Below are 24,126 nucleotides of genomic sequence, written 5' to 3' on the forward strand. Positions count from 1 at the left end.
AGTATCCTCTGCTCACAGAGCCTCACGCTGCCCTACCTGGCACTGATACCAGCACTGCTCACAAGCCTCAGTGCTGTTTCTCTGAAGAAAACCTGATGCCAGTTTGAGTTTACTTGAGCAACCTGTGCATGGAGTGGAGTGTTGGCACAGGAAGGAGTTCAGCATATTGCAGCATCAGAGACAACCCTGACCTTAACATCCAGTTCTGCTGCGAGCCCAGCCATTCACAACCTGGCTGGAGAGTACTGGGAGCAGTTCCCAGCTCAAACATCTGCAGGCTTTTGCAGCTGCTGGTCCAGCCTCCGCTCCTGCATTATATGTTACTGCCCTGCCCCTCCTCCGGGGCTTTTCTGCTTTTCATTCTATTAACTTTGAGCAGAGCAACAGGAGGCTGTGCTCAACATCTTTAGCATGGAGCCATCCTTACTCCACCCTACAGATATCCAGGATAAGGGGCCTTAACAATCTGTGACCTATGGGTGCTGGGATAGCCCAAGGCTCTCTAATACGAGGCAAGGGTCCTCTGAGACCAATACAGCACCTAAAGCCCTAGAAAATAAACCATTTAAGTCAAGAGCAGTATCCAAAAACAAATGTGTCTTTAGACAGGGCCTGAAGTATTGAGAAGGTTGCCTGACAGACCTGTACTTACACTCTTCCCCAAGCATATGAGCAGAAGGGTGTATCATGAAGATACAAGGCTGAGACACAGACGGATGGGGCTGAGCAGAGGGAATCAGGGCTGGTAACCACATCCTTTCTTTGCTGCCTCCTGCTAGGCTAAACAATGAAGTATCTGGAGAAAGATCTGCTAGATCCTTTTCCTTTTTCTTCCTGAAAAGATCCCAAGAATGACTGCCATGCACATAAATACAGAGTATAATAGTCTTTGAGCAGAACCAACAGGAATCTGAACTGACAAATGCAGTGTGAGCACCATTAATGCTGCTTTTTAACTGCATTAATAAAAGTGATAAGCCCTACTGCCGCTTATCAGTCTTTCACTGACGCTCTAATAATCTGCCTCCTGCTTGAACTGGTGACCACAAGTAAATAATTAATACAGTCAACTGATGTTTCCCTTTAGAAGCTTTCCCTCAGTGTGTTGTAAGAGCAACAGTGATCTATTTTACTTCTACAGCTATATATAAAATCAGTTTTCCCCACTGAAATAAGAGCAGCTTATGAGCTCAGAGCAACCATCTAACTCAAAACTTTTCAGTGGAGATAACAGCTACTCTTACATTCTTTCATTATACAAGGCAAATAGGAGCCTGTTTCCCCCTAATGTTCTCCCTCCCTTTAACCAAAAGCAGTTTTGGTTAAGCAGCAAAATAGAAACCACTTCTGCTCTTTTAGGCAACCGGAGTGTATAAGCATTAAGAAGTACACCTATAACAAGGAGGGGAAAAAAGTCTTTATTAAATGGCCAAATTAAGTGTATTTTCTGTAACCTTACCTGTCCAGGTGCTACATCAGTTGGATCAGGGCCATGATGAAACTCTCTATGCAGTTTTCCAGAATGCAAGTCTAGTACAAATTGCTTCAGTTTACCTGGAACTCTGAAACAAATGAACCATAAGAAGTGAAGTCCAAACACATAAGACAAAGTGCACTGCTTAGAGTAGCCAACTTCTGTCCATCTGGCACACTATGCCTACTTTTAAGTGATTAGCACAGGACAGAAAGCAAGTGGTTGGTTAAGGCATCCTACCAGCTTCTTTTTCTTTCCCGTCTCTTGAGAACACAGCAAGTATTTCATCTTTTCAATAACTCCCACAGAGCTGTGCCAGCCAATAACTTCATTGTATACTCACTTCAGCTCTCCACTAACCATCATGTAAGAGGGAACAGCAGGCTCCAAATGCACAGTTTACAGATACAAATGACAGTTGGGTAGCAATATTGACAAAACATCTTTGAAAGGCTCTCCACTGCCTGAATAACTGCACGTACACTAGAGATAAGCACTAAGAGGATATCAATTTAAATCTAATCTGAGATCATCTACTGTCACCCACAGCAAGTATGCTAAACTGCAGCATCCAGAATTATTCGGGAGATGTCAAACAGACTAAGAAGCTTAAAGCAAGTTGATCTAATAAGCATTAAAGATGAGATTAAAAAAAAAAAGCTAATGTGAGCATCATCATATAAACAATCAAAAGATACTTTATGAATAGAGCCAGAATTGTAAGGAATCCTTCAATACACCAACGATTATATTTACGAAAGCAGAACAAAGCGTGGTGAGAGGTTGCTACCAGCAACACTCCAGATGACCCTTAAATTCTATGGATAAGAATTAGTGTAATGTTGTGTCAGAGGGTATCTGAGCAGCAGTGCTGGTAACTGTAACCAACTAGTAGTGCAGTGATACTTGGAGGGACCTCCTCCCCTCCCAGACAGGATTGGGAGTTAGTGCTGATTTAGAGAAGGATGCTCATTCCAGCCCAGCTGCTCAAACAGCAGAACTGCTGCTCCTTGGGCCCCTGGAATGTTTTAGGCTCTCAAAGGTCAACCGCATCGCTGGAGGCGCTCCCCGTCAGCAACTCCTCTCTTAATGCAGCAAGGGCATTCAGCACCTCGTAGCTCAGCCAGCTCTCTGAAAAGCTACAACTGACCCACTGAACAGTCGCCGTCACCACCTCCAACTGCCAGCTGAACAGGGCCAAGTGGCCAAAGCAGGAGGAGAAAATACTGGGAGATGGTCTGAATTGCCTCTGGAAAAGCTGTTCTTCAACATGCAGCTCCTGAGAGAGGACAGCAATGCTACAAGTCAAAGAGAAATCTTCTGGTGGGCCAGTGCTGAAAGTGTGGGTATCCAAACACTATTGGTTGGTGGCAGGAAGGGGAAGTCTGGGGCCAGTTTGGAAAGGAAAAGAAAGGAAAGTACACGTTAATATTTGGACACCAGAAACAGGATGCTTAAAACAGGCAACATGAGAGTCTAAACTAAGCATGGTTTATTTTAGGACTGTTTTAAAAGCAAGTGTTTAGGAGTGTTTTAAAAGTGTATTTTAAAAATACAGAGTGCCTTCAAAATGCAAATATTCCACAACTTCTCTCTCTTTTTTTTTTTTTAAAAAAAGAACTGATGTTCAGGAACCAAAGGGGAAAAATGGTCACAATCAGGATTTCAACATGCATAGCTTTAGATGTCTGAAAAGCACTGTTACACATCCATAAGACTGATGGACCACACTTCCAGAAGAAGCCTGTGGAGAATTACAGGGAGAAGCTGCAACCAAACCTTCCTTCCAAGCATAAACATTTCAGGTAGAAAAATGCCTGCTGGAACGTTCACCTTGTGTGCTAAGTATCAGCTTTGAATCTTTGGCTTCAACCAAAGTGATCTATAATAAAAATACACTGAGCTTTTAAAAGCAAGAGTGGGCAAAAGCTGAAGTCTCAAAGCTTAGATTCCTACCCAAAGCTTACCTGCACATACACTGCTTGCTATCTCGTTTGAGACAGAAAATGGAGTTTATCACACAACCTGAAGACAAAGACAGAACACCCAAAGATCTCCTATAGGTCCCTGAAGGTAGAATGTACCCACCTTCACTCCTCAGCTGAGCCAAGGAAACTAAGTATGTGCTTCCTATGGCTGCTTTCAAGGCAGTGCATTACGAAGGGATGGGCTGATGTAAAGAGGAATTATCAAAGTGGTGTTTAGATGCTATGTGTGTTAAAACTTTTCAAGTTAACAGCTACATAAAGAGCACCACTGCAGATACCACGTCAGGCTCTAAATACTTAACTACTAAGGAAAATAGCAAAACTTTGAAAGAATAGCAGCATCCAGCATGAGATCCTCTTCTACAACAATGCAATGAACTCCATTTACATTAATACTTCACCATTCGTAGAATCATAGAATGACTTGGGTTGAAAAGGACCACAATGATCATCGAGTTTCAACCCCCCTGCTATGTTCAGGGTCACCAACCAGCAGACCAGGCTGCCCAGAGCCACATCCAGCCTGGCCTTGAATGCCTCCAGGGATGGGGCATCCACAGCCTCCTTGGGCAACCTGTTCCAGCTCTGTGTGAAAAACTTCCTCCTAATATCTAACCTAAACCTCCCCTGTCTCAGTTTAAAACCATTCCCCCTTGTCCTATCACTATCCACCCTTGTCAACAGTCATATCCTTCAAGTACTGGAAGGCCACAATGAGGTTTCCCTGGAGCCTTCTCTTTTCCAAGCTAAACAAGCCCAGTTCCCTCAATGTTTCCTCATAGGAGAGCTCTCCAGCCAGATCATCTCTGTGGCCCTCCTGTGGACCCACTCCATGAGCTCCATGTCCTTCTTGCACTAGGGATTCATACCACTTTAGGACTCTCACACTGAATTATGCGCAGGCGCTGTTACCTATTCCATATTTACTCATCTTCCTATTGTGATCCTGTCTAAAATACAGCATGATTTCCTTTGTTCTCAACACGAACTCAAAACAAAAAAAAATACTTACGACAGGTCGCTGAAGTCTGGAAAGACATACATGTGCCTGAAGCTGTCAATGGCAATAACCGGACAGTCTGTGGGAGTCTTCTGAATGTGGAGGAGCGGGTGCCTGAATTTGTCACAGTCAGCATGGAGGAAGTTTATTGTACCTTAAAATTGTGAGCAGATAAAAATCCACATTAAGATTTTTTTTTGTTATCCTAAAACTCTATATAATTCCATGAATAGTTCAAAGGTAGAGACATTAGATAAATACATCATGCAAAACTTGAAAACAGATTCAAATAACAAGGCACGCTGAAATAACAAATTACCTGAAAGTAGCTTTGGCCACAATACAAACTGAAGTTTGTTTGAAGTCCCCTCAAACTGTTGGAAATCATCTAGATAAGAAGGCTTTCTTAAATAGTTACCTATTAACACTTTATGTTTCCATTTTAATCCTTTCTAGAGGGGTCAATCTTCACTGTCAAGAAGTAAAAAAAACCAAACACAAATCTAGGACTCAGACATTTGCTTTCACTCCATATTGAGCTCACCTGGAAAAAAAAAAAAACTGTTCCAGCAGTAACAAGTTGGTACAAACCTTTTTCACTTATTAACTGTCGTGCAACCTCCTGTTGGAATTTCTCTAGGCTCTCCAAATCATCCTTCATGTGGAAAAGTATGAGGAAAGGAAGGCCTTCTTCTGTCAGTTCCTGCACAGAAAACAAAAGATATATTACATTTCTTTCATTTCCTAAAGACACTTGAGTGATTCCAGCAATTTTCAAAGCCGCTGAGATTCCTGCCTCAGAAACAGCTGAAACAACATAACTAAGGATATCAACTGCTGACCTTTCATCGAAGACACCCAACTGACACAGTTAACCATGTTTCCTTCCCCTTATCACATGCAACAGTTTAAGGAGAAGGGTATTTCATTACCAACGTTTCAGGAAAGGATACATGTGCAATGGAATAATTGCTCAAAAGAAACAGTCCGATTCTCAAAACACATCTTCATAGAAACAGCAATAAGGCCTGAATGTAAAATATGGAATGAGTGCTAAATGAAAGCTGAGCATCTATATTGGACCATGTCCTTTGATGGTTCACATCATGTTGGTGATTTTGCTAAGACCATGAATTAGCATCTTTAAGCATTCCCAAGGGGGGAAAAAAAAAAGCAGCAGAAACTGATGAGGTGGCTGTAGGTGTGTCCTGACTGGTAACTGCAAGTACCATGAGTAAATTCACAGCTAAGGCATTACTAAAGGTGACAAACAAATGAATGTCTCTGTTAATCAGGCAGGCTTTAGTTCCCTGAAGGAATGCATTCTTGCCTCCTAAGTACCTTCTAAAGATCTCTCTCCAAGGACAGACAAGTGTATGAAATACTTAATTTTATTCAAGATTTTTATTTTCAAACCAACACAAAGCATGAACTACATACATTTGCTTGCTTAAAAAGTGACTTTCTTAGTGGACCACCCATTCAATTTAGTAGAGAACCAACTGAAGAAATAATTGTTTATCAAAGAAAATGCTAAAGGCCTTGCCTATCTTTGATTAGTGCAGCTGATACGCAGCCAAGTGCTGCTATTTCTTTTATTCTGCTCTGTATCCAAAGGAAGTCCATGCTTTTTGAGAAAGCTAACTTGTTCATTCAGCCACCAAAGCTAGTAGTTTCTTCAGCTACTTTCTATCTGCAGCAATTTGAAATAAATGGTTTCCCCAACACTATGCAGCCAGTTGCATCTAGAGAACACAGAATAGACAGCACTGTCTTTCCAAGCAAGCCTGTGCATCAAGCCAAGGTTTGGTCTTATAAGAGCAGATTCCAGAGATCCTCACTAGTTCAGTGCTCTTGGCAAAGCCAAAACTTCCCAACCAACCTCTAAAACAACTGCTAATCACATCTGCTTATTCTCATTTTTATAATGAAGTCCCTGGTAGGAATGTTTGCATGTATCTTAAAGTGTTCTACTATCAAAAACACAGCTGAATAGTCACATCATTAAGAGCCATGGTTAGTGGGCATAGTGGTGATAGGCTGACAGTTGGCCAAGATAATCTTAGTGGTCTTTTCCAACTTTACTGGTTCTCTGATTCTATATTTTTACTATACTACATTTTTATAATGTATGTTGTGCAATATACATTAAGAGCCCACATAAATGATAAGCAATTTGTACTTGTATAGCATTTATATTTGTTTGGTTAACAGCAGCCCTGAATTTTTTAAACAAATGTTGCTAGGCAAAAATGTCAAATTGGAATTGAAAATATTTACCTAAAGAAAACAGGAATTGAAGGGTGGGGGAACAAGCAGAAAAGCCAGAGCACAATGTGATACAGACAGCAATGAACTTTGGCTTCTAAGCCTCAAAAATCCAATCTTACCATGGGAAAAGTACACTAAAAATCTTATCAAGCAATTCTAAACATGTTGGCATGTGGCATCTTTCACATGCTGCTCAAGTTACAAAGGAAGAATGAATATTTCTTTAGCAAAACTTCCCAACAGAAGTTAGCAGTACTGACTAGACAGTTGGACTTCAAATATTTTGTGCATCCCACCCTATTCAGCCACCATGCAAATCAAGTGTTCTGCATGCCCAGGGCATCAGTGCTACACGCACTGACCATTCACAATAAAGCAATTAAGAAATGATGTGAACTGAGAACAAAGTATTCTTCCATCACACCACTGATTCTTTGGTCTCTAATCCAATGAGGGCCACACACTGCAATTTGTTACAGACCTCACCAGAGTTTACAGCAGATGCTGTGGCTATGAACAAATGCTCCCTCTGAGGTGCTGTAAGCTTGCTACTTGTTTGTTTTCCCTCTCTTTATTTTACAAAAGAATAATCATAGCAAATTAGGGACAAGTGAAAAAGAAGAGTAAATCAAGAAAGAAAAAAAGAAAAGCATTGAAAGGATAATGAGAAGAAGTTTGAAAGCATCCATGCAAATCCCATCTTACAGCTAGAAACAGAAAACCAAGGAAAAGGACACATGAACCTAAAAAGGTAAAGAAGGTATCAGTGCTTAAACACACCGCCAAAAGCCATCACACAGTTTCTATTAAAATTCACTGAAGTATCCAGCTCCAGAGATGCCTGAATGGCTGTTCAGATATTTATTACACAATACTTTGGACATGGTTGATACATAAAAAATTTCCGACTACCCACTTTGACATGAAGTTTTAAATGCTGACTGGCTGTATCTAAAAGTTCACAGCTATTTTACTCTTTCTAACTGCCATGAATGCAGAAAGCTTGAATGAAATGATTCCAAGTGGCCCCTTCCAACCTCAGCCATGCTGTGATTCTGTGTGAGTACACCGATGTGGATATTTTCTACCTCGACCAGAAACATTTTTCCAGATCAAAATCAATGCTTCTTGCTTATCTCTGAATTGTAAAACAAGTCAATATCTTCCTGTAACATCTGCATTTTGGATGAATAATGCAGTCTACTCAAGGTGTTACAAACTCATCCATAAAGACACATTCTTACACATGTACACTCTTAAAGTCTGCGTCCACCCTCTGCAAATCTCCAGGCACTTTGTATACAGTCTATATGTGCGAATACAGCTTTTTAATTTGGTGGTGTAAAAAAAAATAGCACAGATTTTCCTCCTGTGAACCTCAAGTCTAACTGAAAAGCTCCAGAACAATGAAAAGACAATATATAACAACTATTTTTGGTAAAAAACAAAGCATGCAGATGTTGCAATGCATGAATTAAAAACCTCAGGAGCCATTTTGGTTCTGAGAAAGAAATCTCAAAAATAGAAAGGTAGCAAAAATTCTTACCTCCCCATTTTCAAATGTAATTTCTCGAACGAGGGGTACACATTTATCTTGTGTCCATGCGTAAATCAAATCAAAATTGGTCAGGGAGCCCAAATACACCATATCTGGAGCATTCTCCTGTTGAAAAGGAAAGTACTAGTTGAAAAATAGTAAAAGTGACATTGCTACTGATACAAAGGTGACAATGCCTACGTAAATACTGAAATCCAATCTTACATAAATATTCAACTGATGCGCATGCAACACCTCCATAAACTATGTAACAAAAACCATAAGTAAATAAATATGATCACTTTTGCAATCCACTTTCTAATATAAGAGGAACTGACTTCAGGTGGAGAAATACTCTCAGTATCTAAAAGAATCTCAGCCATTAAGATGGATACCCAATGCAGATATTAAGCTCTTCCATGCTGACAGTTATAAAGTCTCACCATAAAGAAAAGCCAAAAACCTGCAGGTCTTGCAACTGATCTTTTATATTTGCATTTGCAAAGATTGGAATAAATAATAGCTGCTCTTTGTTTACTAGAGTTGTAACCCAGAATTCAGTGCTTCCATTTTAAAATGCGACTACAGTTTGAGTTTTCCAAGCTGCGGGCATGAATAAGCATATATTGATTCAGACATGCCATATAAAGTAGACAACAGCAAAACATCTTTGCAGGAAACTGTTTCAACCTCTCTTTCCCCTCAGGTTGTGTTTTCCTTTCCTAAAGTGCTTCCCAGCATCAAATTTGAGAAAGGAGCATATGCTCAGATATTATGTTTCTAAAAAGCAAGTCTTGCTTTTCTTCCACAATGATTTTATTCTCAACTATGACAGTTTGTTAACATGCTTTACTGCTTTTCCTTTAGATTAAGTGAACAGCTTTTACCTCCCTAGTGTGCTAAGCTACGTAAGACAGGCAAGTGATAGTCAGAAAATAGCCAGAGATTGTCATTTGTGTTGAGAAATAAGGTGCACCAGATGTTGAGCTTCCTAGATATTTTTTTTTAATTAAGATTTCTACTGGACACAAAGTATCTACAGACATGGTAAGCTGCTTGCTTTTCTAAGGAAAAAAACACTGGACGCTGAAATTAAAAACATAGGTTTTGTTTTTAGTTAGCAACAAACTGTTAGCGACAAATGAGACTGAGATCTTTTTCATCTTCTCTGAAGCGCCAGTTCCTACAACCCTCACTAATGCTCACTCTCTTCAGTGATGAAATAAAACTGAATGGTGTGTGTGTGCAGTCTCTATTATCTCCTACTCACATATAAAGATAACAAGCAGAATAAAATACATAGTTACACTTACCCCTGGTGGCTTGTAGATTATATTGTCTCCGCTAAATCGCTCTGCTTTTGAAATAGCCCTACAACAAACCAACCAGTAAGCATGTCTTGGTACAGACAAACAAAATAACTAGGTTAGCAAAACTCATATTTCCATTTGCTATCTTCTCGAATTTGGAAGGAAAAAAAAATTAAAATGCGTCCTCTTCAAAGAAACCATAAAGTGATTAAAGAAACCATAAAGTGATAAAGAAGCTTGGTCTGTCTGGATGAAAGGGCAGTAAGGGAAGCTGCAAGGCATGTCCGTGAGATAAGAAGTTTGGAGTAGAGGCATCAAAGTCAAAGAGATGAATACTGGCAGCGTGCAGCTTCTGATCTCTGACGATTTGGTAACGTGCACACCTGGAGAATATATGAAGTTTCTCCTTGATATTTAGCTTAGTATTTCATCTCAGTGAATTCCACACCCTGTCTCTGCCATATTTTGTTACTCCTCAATCCCAGTCACAACAGATTCCCACAGAATGATCACTTCTTATTAAAAGAAATGGGGACTGGTATGCATCCAATGTAAGAGAGGAAAAAAAATAAGAAAAGTAAGCCCCAACTAAGCTCTTTTCAGCACCTTCATCCATTGCAATAGGTCTCTTCTCCTCCACCATGCCTTGCTGTCCCACCATAAATCACACTGGCAAAATAGAACCAACTGGCTGCATATGCCTCCAAGTGAAATGAACTATTTCTCTCTTTTCCTTCTTTCATAGGCTAAAAAGAAAGCATGTCAGCCTCTGGGAACTTTAAATAAGTGTTCCAGCTTCTCCAGTTACAGTATCTCTTAGATGGACTCAACAGAAGCATTGTAGAAGACTAATTAAGAGGGAAGGGGACAGAGGGGGAAGAAGGTGGTAAAATATCGCAATTTATCTCACTGTAAGAATATCCCAGGGTTCTGAATTAACTAAAGAGCAAAGAAAAAAGACATACAAGGCTTATGTTAAAGTACCTAAGTTTCATTCATTTTCTTTGATCCAGTTATCCTCCTCACATCATGTGTGAAAGATGCCTTGCTTAGTATATTACACCTATCCATATTTTCACCAGCTTAGAGGCATGCATTTTAGAACACATTTCAGAATTCCAGACATAACTACTCCAACAACACAGAATTAGGCTTTTTTGTAATCACCATCACTACTGAGGTAAACCATTCACTTCCCAATCAATCCTTCCCTCAGTAATAAGAAAACAAAGACACCCAAGTCACCTGCCCAATCACTGCTTGATAAACTCACAATACTCCAGTAGGAAACAGAAGCTGTTGGGTAAGTTTGTTGTGGACCCAAAAGACCCTCTGTTCTTCCATCTCAATAACTGCACTTGTGACTGATTTGTTTCAGATAAGGGAAAGGGAAGACACGATATGAAAAGACCAAATGCCCACAGATATTCCTTTTAAAAACAATACAAATGGAAACATTACAGTTTGTGTTTCATGCCTCCTTGAAGCAATTACCTAGAAAGTGAATCTTCTGGAAACAAACTGGCCTCACATACTTGCTTGCTAATGTTAGAACAGTTCTCAAGACAAATGTGTTTTTTGAAAGCTTGTTTTGTGTTTCTGCATTTGACTTTCTGTGCTGCAACACAACAGCACAAAGCCACTCTCCTCACTTCTACAAAAATCTCAGATTTGCCCCACTGTCATTCTCCTTCTACAAACTCACTGCCGTATCTCTTTGTCAGTATACTCCCTACCTCCTGCTGCCTCCAACTCTTCTCTCACTCACCCTGCTATGGTCACCGCAGATTGCAATAGAATTGTTAGGATCATTTGATTTAAGAGTATCTTTAAGTATCAAGGTGGAAGTAGCATTAATACAATTTAAAAACAAGCTACTGTAACTACCTGAAGCCAGAGCAACTTTAACGTAGCAAGAAACAAGTTTGACCTGACACAAGTTGGTTAACGTTTACTGCTGAACTCAGTGTTTCCAGTTTATTTTGGCTTACTAGACATTTGGACATGACAACTCACATTACCATTATATATTCCATACCGTAATACCTGACAAACTCTGCCCACACCAAATCCAAAACACCTGCCATGGCCCACTGGGATGCTGAGGAAAAACAGCCCAGCTGATCCAGGAGTGCTCCCAAGGAAACACTTCTATTTATAAGCCCAGCAGCAAACACTGTTAGAGAGCCAGGATCTCTCCTTTGGAAGTCCTTTGGCACATAATTCTTATGAAGCCTGAGAGCCGAAGCTTCTCAGAGATGGAAATGTTTCCAGGACTGTTGCCTGGAAGGCTTCATTCACTTGCAAATGCTAACAGCTCCAGGCTAGCAAGGGAACAGAAGTCTGGTGAAGGGAAAAATAATAAGCCTGGTGCAGGATCCTAAGTTACACGGGTGGGTTACAGTAACCAAAGTCCAACTGTCGCACTGTGTATGTTCACTGCTTGTGTCTGAAGAAAAACTAACAACTCCATAGTATGTACATTAGGAACAGCATCCAACTACTTTGAGATACTACTCCTTAGACCCCATTGAAACACAGCAAACTAAAGACTAGCAGACTTGAACAGCAGGGAGAGATTCTTATAGGCATTGCTACCTAATGATTTCTTAGATATATTTCTGAGAAGAATGAAAAGCCATCTGAGGAGGAAAAAATAATTCCAAATTCTTCTAGTAAGTCAGTCTGAGAACAAGAATAATTGCGCTCATCAGAAACCACATTTGAGATAACAGACAATTCTTCGAAACACGATGGACAGACCAACCTCAGTTGCACAAGATTTGATGATTCTTCCATGGCCAAGGTTGTTTGCACAGTCATAGGATAAATAATTAGGAACTGGAAAGAAAGAAAAGACCAAGACCCCTCTTTCCCCCTCACTCCTCTATGTTACAAATACTTGCATACTCTGCCCCCAAACTATTTTTCTTTTCTTTTCTTTTCTTTTCTTTTCTTTTCTTTTCTTTTCTTTTCTTTTCTTTTCTTTTCTTTTCTTTTCTTTTCTTTTCTTTTCTTCAGAAAACACAGGAAGTGCTTGAGAAGTTTTGTTTAGATAGATGAAACAAACCCTAACCCTTCTACTTTAATCCAGTGTCTTCACTGCTCTTCATTCATTACATCCAGTTCAAAAAAGTTCTAGGGCAACTGTATGTATGGATGATACCAGCTGTTATACCACAAATTCCTGCTCTTGAATTGTATAGGTAGACTGTAAACCACTGCTTTCACATTAATGCCCAATCACTTTAAATTGATTGTTCCTGGTACCTTAAACACTGAGAAGGGAGTCTATACAAATTGTGTTTTATTATGCTACTTAAAAGGAAAATGACTTATTTCCAATTTATTCTGATCTCCCCAGTGAACATCTTTTAATATTTTTATGTGGAAAAAAACCAAAAAACCCTAAACCAAAACTTTCCCAACTCTTCCCTACTTGTTCCCCTCCAAGGAAGCAGAGTTTTCAGACACAGCTGTCAAGCAAGCCCTCTAATGTTGAAATGATTGACAAATAATGACAAAAAAAAAAAAAAAAAAAAAAAAGAAGGAGGTAAACCAGTTAGATTTCACAAGAGACTGGAAGAACAGTTTTCTTCCTTCTCTTCCTTCACTTTTCTCGGTGAATTTAACTAAGAACGCCTAATCTCTTTAGTTATGATACACTGAAAGTATTTAAGAAGTCCTATTAATTAAATTGTATACAACTCATCCACATAATTTCAGTAATGAAGTCATGCAATTGAAGTATTAAAAAAAAACAAACTTACCCAAAGGCAGAGAGGAATACACAGTCATCGTGTAAAATATTTGCTACTCTTTCAAATGTTCTGTAATTGTCAGAGTCCTTTTGCTCAAAGTACCCGATGATATTTCTTCTGCTGCGCTGTAAAGACAAAGATTACACTGTAAGTTATCTCAAATTATTAAGAACTGTCAATACTCCACAAGGATATTAAATATGGAGATGCTGTTTATTTATTCAACAGTTAACCAACAAGTATGCAAAACATTTCTTTCCAAATGATGCACATTAATACAAAGACTAAAAGATTTTAATCTTCAGAAACATCATTATGAGTATTTTCATAATGAAATATTATCATTTTGTCACATACAAGATTATTTCCAGATGATTAAAATTAAAATAAGTAATTTGGTAGTGGTGTTACCATAATAAGATTAATGCAGTTGAAGGAGGGATGATATTGGAATAATTTGTAAAACTGGAGTTAATGTTATTAGTTCTAGTTCAAAATTATCACTCAATATTTTTGAATGGAAAAAACCCCCAAGAAGTAGAAGTGTTCTTCAAGTATGTTATCTTTCACACGCTTATACTTAGAAGGAAGGAACCTGAAAAACTTACATCAACAGTATTAATTTCTTCCAAATCCTGGACCTCCCGAATAGGATTGCTCTTCTGCTGTCTGATATAATCTGCTATTGCTGTCACAGACCTCTGGCCCCTGTATTCTCTCTTCATCATCATTCCATTCCGGAAGAGCTTCAGCGTTGGGTATTTGCTTATCCTGTATCTCTGAGCTATATCCGCTACAAAATCAATTCAGACAAAAGTGTACCAATACAGAAGAACACTAAGCACGGTATGTTACACATCCATACATGCACACAGAAGTGGAGCCAGCAGTCACACGTCATTAAAGAACAAACTAAAAATAATAAAATCACTACAAGAGAGAATGCTTAGCAGCTAAGCCCAGTTCTTAATGCTTTGCCTCACTGCAAAATACTGCAAAATATTCCAAAGTTCAATCTATCGATTCTGACTGAGAAAAGATTTCAGCAGTTTCTCAGATATCCTATCAGAGCTATTAAGGCACTAACTGTAGTCAAAATTGAGGCAATGAGATTTTTATCTCCAAAATTCATACTAATTTCTTGAGAAAAGACTAATTGCCTACCAACATATTCACTATGAAGTGTCAGATCAATATTTTTTCCTGCTTTCCAAACCTAGTACTTTTTAGTTACAGTATGCAAGAGTAGCCTCCAAGAAGGCAGGAGAGAGAGCAGTGAGGTGCTGGAACAAGCAGCACAGAGAGGTTGTGGATGCCTCATCCCTGGAGGTGTTTAAGGCCAGGTTGGATGGGGCTCTGGGCAATCTGATCCAGTACCTGATCTAGCAGTGGCTACCCTACCTGCAGCAAGGGGATTGGAACCTGATGATCAAGCCATTCTATGATACCCTGATAAGCACAGCCATGGAGGCGTCACTTTGTATTTGTTCATCAGAAGAAAAACAACATAGGCAAGTCAGCATTGCATCTGCTGCCTCTCTCTTGTTCATAGAAGGACCTTTGGTCTGACGGTGTGGCAGTTTATTATAATTTGACCAGGGTTTGATAAAAGACAAGGAGCCCTACGTATCAAGGTTACCCATCCAAGCCTCTCATAAAGCCACTGAGATTCAAGACTTCTTACGCTACAAAACTCCACATCCAGAGAACACCAGACTACCCATTTCTTCCCTCCACAACATGAACTTTTTCTTTCAGATACTTCCATTGGCAGATGATGATGCATGCCTTGCAGAAGCCCCACCTTAGGAGGTCTTGAAAGTTACCCAAAACAGACCTTTCAGTCCCTACGGCTGTGAATCTTCATCAGGGAAAGAAGTTGCATAAAGAAATTGACAGTACAGGAATGCCCACTGCCAACACTGAATTTGAACATTGCTTCGTAATGCGCGATCTTTATAAATTACAGTGAGATCCCGTGAATACTGGTATTTGAACTAACACAGAGAGATGATAGCTCTACACAAGGAAGTATTTGAAAGCCACCCTTTCACAGAATATAAAATGCAAGTACATGAAAAACTATTTGAATTCATTCACAAGTCAAACAGAGTAAATCTTAAATGTTTCATTAAACTCTGGCATTTGATACAGGCAGAGTTAGCACAAGACGACCAACTACAACATTACACTCCCTTAAAATTGGAAATACACAATGCAAATACGTGGAGTATTGTTTGAATTCATTCATAGATCACATTAGTTATAGTAAACCCCTAAATTAAATTTTAAAATATTTCCAGACATTCTTACTGACTGTTTTCTGATGGAAGAAAAAAAAGAAGTGCTTGAAAGAGCTAGATGGGGCTAATCTCCTTAAAGAAAACCAAACCAAACTTGTTTTGCATTGCCAGCCATTTCTAGCTCAGTGTCACATATTCCTCCACTCAAAGAAATGACGAAATCTGCGTTGGTGGGGGCAAGTCAGACTTTTCACCAAGCACTTCACTATTACCTAAGCTGCAGCTTCACACACAAATGCAGCCTATGGCTTCCTTCTCAGATGGCTTCAGAGTTCATTACTCCAGGTTAAGATCACAATACACCATTCAAAGAATTGAGCTAGAACATGAGATCACGTCACTAAGAATCCAAAGTCCACTATTCCTAAATTAAAATTAAAAGTGGAATGAACATACTAAAACCCAGCATGAAGACATACAATTAAATTAGACTCCTACTGACAGCATAGATTAGAAGCTCCTTCTTACAAAAGGATCACTTACAACAATCTGAGTATGATCCCAAGGTTTTTCTCCTCTCTATTAAACTTCACTTACAGTTTCTTTGCTTGCCACTCTTTCCCGAATGTGGCACTACATTCACCTTAATGATGTATTATGAAATACTTCACAACAGTTCTTCCCTCTTAAACCACTCCTCTCATGACTTGCACACAATCATAAGACCTGGCAATATTCATATGAAACAGAGCCAGAAAAGACCCCAAGGGGCCACCTAAATTTGGCATCCTACTCTGATACTACAATACTGGTAACCTAAACAGGTACAGGAAAAGCAGTCGATGTTCTACATCAAACTCAGTTACTAAGAAGCTGAGAAACAGCAAATTCACACACCTTCTGCTGCAAAGGAGCATTCACAACAGCCTTGCCTACTCCTAGCGGAGCCTCATCAGTAGGTATCCCATCACCTTCTCTTACAGTCTAACAAAATGGCTTTCCTGAGGAGAGCCATCAAGAGCCTCCCAAACTACTACCACTTTTGTTTATTTTACCCCAAAACAGCTTTCAGACAGATTACTTCTTTCCTAGCTGAAATAGCAGCACAACAAAATCTGTATATTTGTTTACAGTTTCATTTAACTTCATTCCTTCTTCATTTATGAACCTCAAAGCTTATCACACTGAGTTACTTTGCTTAACAAAAGCACAGTAGCAATACAAGTAATTCTTACTTGATTTCTTTAAGACTGACATTAGCACACCTTACAGATCCAGCAGTTCACTAACATGTTTCAAAAGAAGAGGAGTTCCCTATGGAGTCTGCCTAGTAAAACACTTCTCAACATTCCACTCATAAGAAGTTTTCTGTTTTGAACTACAAAGAATTGATTCAAACTAGTTTTGTTCTTTGGGGTCTTTTGGGTTTTTTTTTGTTTGTTTGTTTCTTTGTTTTTAATCTTTCAAGCCAGAAACCACTTTGCGTAAAAGGAAATAACAGTATGGTATATATTTTAATTCATAAGAATTCTGGACCAGAAATCCTAATTCTCAATTCACAGAAACTATTCACAGTTCTCCAGAAACATGAGTCCCTCTGTACTGCAATATTCACTTATTTACAGGAGAAGAGAAACACAGTCATTCTGTGGTATGAAGTGGGTTTCTAACATTGCTGCTTAACACAAAGAAAAAAAACAAAAAAGCACAACCACCTAAAGGTCAACAAAAAACCCCAACAAAGTAAAACCTTCCCAATAACACACATACAGAAAGATTTCTTATGATATTCTAAGGAAAGTCACTTCCTAGGTATTACATGCTTAGAATAAAGGCATAATTTCTCTAGCATAAGTCTTACTAATTTCAACACACCAAAACCACTGAAGATCTTAACAGCAAAAAATGAAGTGGAACTTAGATACTTATGAGCTGTAGAAAGATAAGGTCTTGAAAATAAAGAACTTGCCTTAACAGATTTACCTTTAATGTATGTTCCACACTGGTTTAATGAGCAAAAATAGCCTAAAGACTTAATGTACACATTTGAATTATGATAATCTCCCAGAATACTGATAAATTAAACCTCTCTATGCGTTAATATTTAGAATTTGTATTTTTCATCACATTGTCGCCAACTATTGCTTCTCAGAAAAACATCTCTGTATTGCTTATAAGAGCAGACAGAATGCTGGCTTTGTCATTAAGCATCAAACGTTTGGCAGTGCATCAATAATTCTCTTTAATTTGCTTTGCCCTCAGAAGCTGGTGTGAGCTGCTGGGACCTGCCGAGTGCTTCAATAATAGTGCATTAAATGGAAAGTATCTATGCCTAGCTGACCATTTGAAAGCTATTTCTGAGCGTCCTGAAATCAGCTATTTGGGTTCCCTGCAGAGCATTGGTTTCAAAAAGAAACAGATTATTTGTAATGCAAATAATCCACCATCTCTAGATCATCATCTTAATGGCCAGCTACTAATGAAATCTGCAGGCATAAACACCCTGAAAATATTAGCACGTACCTTTTAGTGTTGCTAAAATACAGAAATAAAGCTAAAACAGGAGGAAACAAAACAAAACAAGATAATAATCTAAACTCCAACATTTAGTAAAGTAGTATAGGTGGTTCAGTGTGGATAAGTATAGTAAAAACTATTGCATACATTAAAATCATAGAGTTAAAATACTTCACTGTTAGGATATAACCAATAACTGTGTGCCATGAGATGTCCCATTGCTTACAACTGGCAAATAAACACTGAAAACCAGGAACAACTTATAGGGCCTTATTATTTTAACTCAGAAAGGCAGTGCTACTTGGAGAAAAAGACTCATCTTCATGATAGAATTTTGTTTTTAATTTGCACAACTTACAGTTCGTGCAGCAGAAGACATTTTCATCCACTCATTAAATTAGGAACAAAAAGACTACAGAGAATCACAATCTGCCAGTACTAAAAAGAGAGATCGTAACTCTTGGTTGCCTTATAACTATCTTTAACTATCTAGCCCACTACACTTATCGTAGGGGAGGATTTAATCCCAGATGCATTTATGGTTCCCACGGTCATGAACTGGTCCTACAGATCTTTGAGATGGGACAAAATCTCACTGGCTGTTCCCAACAGTTTGAAAAGTCAGCTTCAACTACAAGTTGATACTGTTTACTTATTTAAATGTTTTTTTATGCCTGAGATCTCCTTGAATTGCACAAATTAGAGTTCTGTTTTGTTGGGCGTCTACACCAACATACACAAAATGGAACACAAATTGCTGCTAATGGAAGATGCTCAACTAAAGTTACTGGCTTTTACATTTGCAAGATAGCAAAGATACTTCAAGAGAAAAATCCCCTCTAGTACCAAAACAGCTAGATCACCGAAATGAGAGAAGAAAAAAGTAAATGCAATCAGTTACTTCTCACAGAGATGCAATTTTTTTTCCATGTTCTTTCTCTCTTCAGTACTTGAAACAGAGCACTGAAACACAACAGTCAGGCCAGCGGTAAATCCCAAAGACGTGTTACAAACTAACAGAAATTCATCAGCTTTCCAAGTATGATTGTTCCTGCAAACTAACAACTTTGTAAAGACTAAATATTATAGTTAGGGTCAAGTACAACCAAATCTTTGTTGGGATTCGAGGCCAACTGGCAACTTTCACTACACTCTTGGATTCCTAAACTTCCATAAATAAACTACTGGGCAAACGTTGCTCTTCCAGAAGTACAGAATAGCAAAGCAAATCTTACACTAGGAAAATCACCACAATAATCTCAGTGCTACCCATCTGTTTTTCAGTAGGTAACAGATGTTCCTTACATTTTACTTATCATGAGATTAACAAGAAACATTTGGGATTAATATGATAATAAAATAAGTATCTTCTTCATGTATTTAGGGGAACATACCAAAATAAACAAATATTTCTTCATGTATACAAACAGCAAAGGAGAACAGCTCTGAAACTACCAAGTATGCAAAAAGCAGCTTGCAGTTCACTACAACTCTTAGAGAAAACAGCTGAGCAAAACACGTGCTGACCATCACTCCTTTTTCTTGGCTGTTTTGCACCAGTGCTTCTTGATCCCTGGCCAGTTTGCTTTGTAATTACATTCCCTTTTTCTCCCAATAAACAAGAAAGGCTGAACTGATAAAAACTGCACATCTATGGAGAAAAAGAAAATGCAACACTGGAAATTGCCCTGACAAATTTTGAAGAGGTTCTGTGACCCATACAAGCAACAGCCTCTGGACTAAATGATGGAGCAGGTCCAACCACACCTTAGACTGCTTTCTATTGGCAGGATACCACAGAAAAACTAAATTGAGATTTACTTACAATGCTGATCACAGTCCACTCTAGCAAACACTACTTGATTCTTATCTGGGTATTCTTCCTTAATTACATTAGAAGCCTCCTCAAAAATAGGATGCAACATTTGGCTGAAGCGGCACCTGTGGAAAAAAACGCAAGGTTACAATTTCAAAATATTAACTTTAAAATATTTAATTGTAGATTAAGGAAATATTTGAATAATTCAGGTGGAAAAAAAAATATTCTAGAAGAATACATAATTCAAGACGTGTTCCCATGCTTTATCAATTTAAGAAACAACAGTAATCAACTAAGTCTTTAAGAAATATACTCTGATATTCAGAAAGTTTGCCCATCATTCTTTTCCTACCCAAATTATCCCTGGACAAGTAGATTTAAAGATCTAATAAAAGATTGGCACTGCTGACATTTGAGTATTCACCTACGATCACTTTCAAGAAATATCAGAGAAAGAACTATACAACTTCTGCTGTTAACCATGTAAGTAATGCTTATTATATTATTGCTCAAATTTGGTGGAATTTATGTCTAATTTAAACAGACTGCTATTAGATTACTATGAACAAAAGAATTCCATGGGATCCTTGTAGCCATGCCAGATTTTGATGAAAATCTTCTACTTCTGTGCATGAAAAAGGCTGTAGATGTTCATAAATGAGACCCCAGACATTTTGGTGGTTTTGAGGAGGTTAAGGTCAAACCAGTGCACCAGTCCATCATTAACATATCAGTAAAAGAACTTCATCTGTTCTTCCAAACACACAGCAGATCTTTAACTTGAAGTCAAAACAGCACTACGGAAGTCATCAGGACAAGACCTCAAGGAACACCTCAAAGCAGACCTGCAATAAAGCAGCTTGCTCTGAAGGCTGGCGCATGGCAGCAAACATTCCAACTACAGAGGAAGGTTTTCCTCTCAAAATACAAGCAGGGCTGAAGCTCATCTCCCAAGACAGACCTGACTCTGGCCACAGCAACTGTACACCACAGTTACTTAGCATGTATACGTTACATATGGCTTCTTTGTCCCTCATTTTCCTCCACCATTACAACAGTACATCCGCACTTGTCCTCATTCAATTCACGTTATATCATAGGCTGACAGTACACAACATTAGGAGTCTAATCCTGAATGTCTCTATATAACAATCCTAATTAAGGCTTTCATATTTTAAATTTACAGCCCACTATAATGGCAATCAACTTGCAAGCTTAGACAACTACAACAGCAGGGACTGCAGCAGGGGCTGTGTTAACAGAGACCTAAACCAGGACTTTCGTTGTATTTCTATACCAAGTTTTAAAATACTATCTTCCCTAGATCACAGGAAGCATCAGAACACTAATTTTTAACTTTCTGTACATTGCCTTCAGCAAATAGAAAAAACACCCTTTCAATGGCAACAAATGCTACACTTCAGTGTATTAGAACTACTCTCAAAAATTCTATTGGTTTCACTGTTCCTCATGTCAATAGAATTTGAAGAGGTGCAAACAAACTGAAAACAAAAATTGTCTATAAAATTACAGAGACATATGCAAAGGTTACTAAACAAATTAAATTTGGTATAATATCTATCATTAAGCAAAGATTACATGAAAACTTCTTCACCGAAATGTCCATTTTATAAGAAAAAGCAAGTATTATTTTCCTCAAAATCACTTTCAAAATCAATTTAAATGAGCTGTTAGTAGAATGAATGATCAGTAAAGGCAAACTGTAACTTTATCTTTCATTTGTGCAACTTGCTATTTCCAGACCATACAGACCTACACATACATGGAAGGTGAAAGAGGTGAAAAGAATCAGAACTTTAATCTGCTCGATGACCTTTGATTCTGACAGTCAACATTTTGTGCTCACAAAGCAGAACAGCAAGTGGAATATTTAAAGTACAACATTACCTTGGTTTATATATTTAAGTTATAAAGCTATATACACCCAAATTCAATTTAAACAAGGAACAGAGAAAGTGATTTATTTCTCTGACCTCATTTTCAATATTAATTTGCATATTAAATTTTATTTCCCTTGAATACTTTACTCATTTCCTTATTGTTAAAAGGTTCTTTTAGAAATACTAATGCTTGAACAAAACATTTAACGTTACTTTTAACACTATCAAAAAATGAAGTATGGGCACTTAAATTCATTCTAACAATGATTTTATAGGCAAGTTAAAAATCAATCAAACAGTTCCCACTAAGTTTGTCTTTCACACTGACTGACCTCACATTCTTCCCTTTTCTACTTGCTCAAGTTTCACAGAATGGCAGGGGTCAGAAGAGACCTTAAGAGATCATCAATTCCAGCCCCCCGCTGAAGCAAGTTCCCTACAAAAGGCCACACAGGTATGGGTCCAGATAGGTCTTGAATATCTCTGTGGAATGAGATTACAGGCCCTTTATCATCTCTGTGGTTCTCTCCTGGATTCCTTCTAGGAAATCCCTACCATTTTTGAACTGAGGAGCCCGCAGCTGGACACAGTAGTCTAAATGTAGCCTTACCATGGCAGAGCAGAGGAGGAGGATCACCTCCCTCAACCTGCTGGCCACATTCCTTTTAATGCACCTCAGGATACCATTGGCCTTCTTGGCCACAAGTGCACACTGTTAGTGTGGCCAACCTGCAGTTCACCAGGACCCCCAGGTCCTCTCTGCAGAACTGCTCTCCAGCAGGTAATCCCCTAACCTGTACTGATGCACGCAGTTATTCCTCCCCAGGTGCAGGACTCCACTCTTGCTCTTGTTAAACTTAACCAGGTTTATCTCTGCCCAATAATCCAGTCTGTCCAGGTGCCAATGAATGGCAGCACAGCCTTCCGATGTGTCAGCCACTCCCCCCAGCTCTGTATCATCAGCAAACTTGCTGAGGGTGGGCTCTATCTGTTCATCCAAGTCACTGATGGAGATATTGAACAAGAACAGACCACCCTCAATTCCCTAGTTTTCCACCTGGAAGGCTTTCCATTAGAGATCAATTTGACTTCTTCGAATGTAATGTCATGCTTTTTGTTTACCAGTACACATGTAGGGGATCAACAGGGAGGAAAGTTAAAAATAAAAAAGGAATATTTTGAACAAACTTATGCTAAAAATCAAAAACTTTAATGAAACCTGTCTTGCTAAGAGTTAAAAAAAAAAACCATAAAAACAAACAAAAAAAAAAACCAACAGCAATAAACCAAGTTATTCCTTACTACCACAGAGCCTTTTATTCTCTGACGAAGGTCCTGAATGAAATGAGAACAGTAGAAGGGGAAGTAATCAAGACAAACACGTGCGCACACACACACACACACACTACAAGACAAATAAAAACTAGTAGGAAAGATCTAGTTTGAAAGTAACGTAGCAGTGTATCTTTAATTAGAATATAATTGCTAAAAATAACAGTTTTCTAAAGGAACAAGTTTAAACGTAGCAGAAAGAAAAAAAACCAAAACTTTTATAACTTACCAATCAGCATAAAAATTAACTAAAGCAACATCTGCATTGTCTGGGAAGGCAAGAAGAAAAGAACCCAATGTCACATTGTGAGGAAAAGATCTTGGCATTTTAATCTAAGATTACAAAAAATATGCATAAAAAATATAAAAGCTAGAATTTCTAGATTGCTGAGCTCACAGTCTGCTGGAAAAATACCAGGATAAATCTTAGCTGAAATATAATCTATAGCAAGTGGGAATGTGATGAAGGAGGCCTATAGTCAAGCATTTTCTGGATATATTACACATTAAATATGACAATTCTTAAAGCATAAGATACAAAATAAGTAACATATCAGACAAAATTCTGAATTTACATTGAAGATACTGAAATCCAGAAGCTGTACTCCAGTATCCCTCTTAAACGTTACATATTTGCAAGTGCTCAAATAGTTAAAAAGCTGAAGTGTTAGCTGTTCAGGTTAGAAGAATGACAACATGTGGGCTGACTGTGCAACTTGCTCCACATCTGTCTTATTTGTTAAGATACTGGATACAAGGGCAAAATGCGGCAGAGAAACCTTCAAATTCCTCCTCCAACGAGCTAAGGAAAACACTTGAAAAAAATGCAATACTACAGTGATAAGGCAGCAAAATAATGCTCCATTCAATACTTTAAAGTAAAAAAGATTTCAAAATCTGAAAGACACGTGCACTTAAAACCTCCTGCTTAGCAATAAACTGCGATCTCTGCACAACAGAATAACCATGCTGT

The 24,126-nt window shown here is 38.5% G+C and overlaps 1 protein-coding gene across 1 annotated transcript in view; it reads right to left on the bottom strand.

Annotated features, from left to right (window-relative positions):
• The window catches only part of ERP44 (endoplasmic reticulum protein 44), a 46,995-nt gene that overhangs the window by 1,203 nt on the left and 21,666 nt on the right, over window positions 1-24,126 (bottom strand). The window contains exons 3-11 of the mRNA XM_048940366.1: window positions 23,383-23,422; window positions 19,927-20,042; window positions 13,950-14,134; window positions 13,351-13,466; window positions 9,584-9,641; window positions 8,280-8,396; window positions 5,054-5,165; window positions 4,475-4,616; window positions 1,460-1,562 (exon numbers count right to left, since the gene is read on the bottom strand). Of these exons, the coding sequence (XP_048796323.1) occupies window positions 1,460-1,562; window positions 4,475-4,616; window positions 5,054-5,165; window positions 8,280-8,396; window positions 9,584-9,641; window positions 13,351-13,466; window positions 13,950-14,134; window positions 19,927-20,042; window positions 23,383-23,422 (989 nt within the window). The remainder of the gene's footprint in view (window positions 1-1,459; window positions 1,563-4,474; window positions 4,617-5,053; window positions 5,166-8,279; window positions 8,397-9,583; window positions 9,642-13,350; window positions 13,467-13,949; window positions 14,135-19,926; window positions 20,043-23,382; window positions 23,423-24,126) is intronic.

This window comes from Lagopus muta, chromosome 3, assembly GCF_023343835.1.
Source record: "Lagopus muta isolate bLagMut1 chromosome 3, bLagMut1 primary, whole genome shotgun sequence".
Classification (NCBI taxonomy): Eukaryota; Metazoa; Chordata; class Aves; order Galliformes; family Phasianidae; genus Lagopus; species Lagopus muta.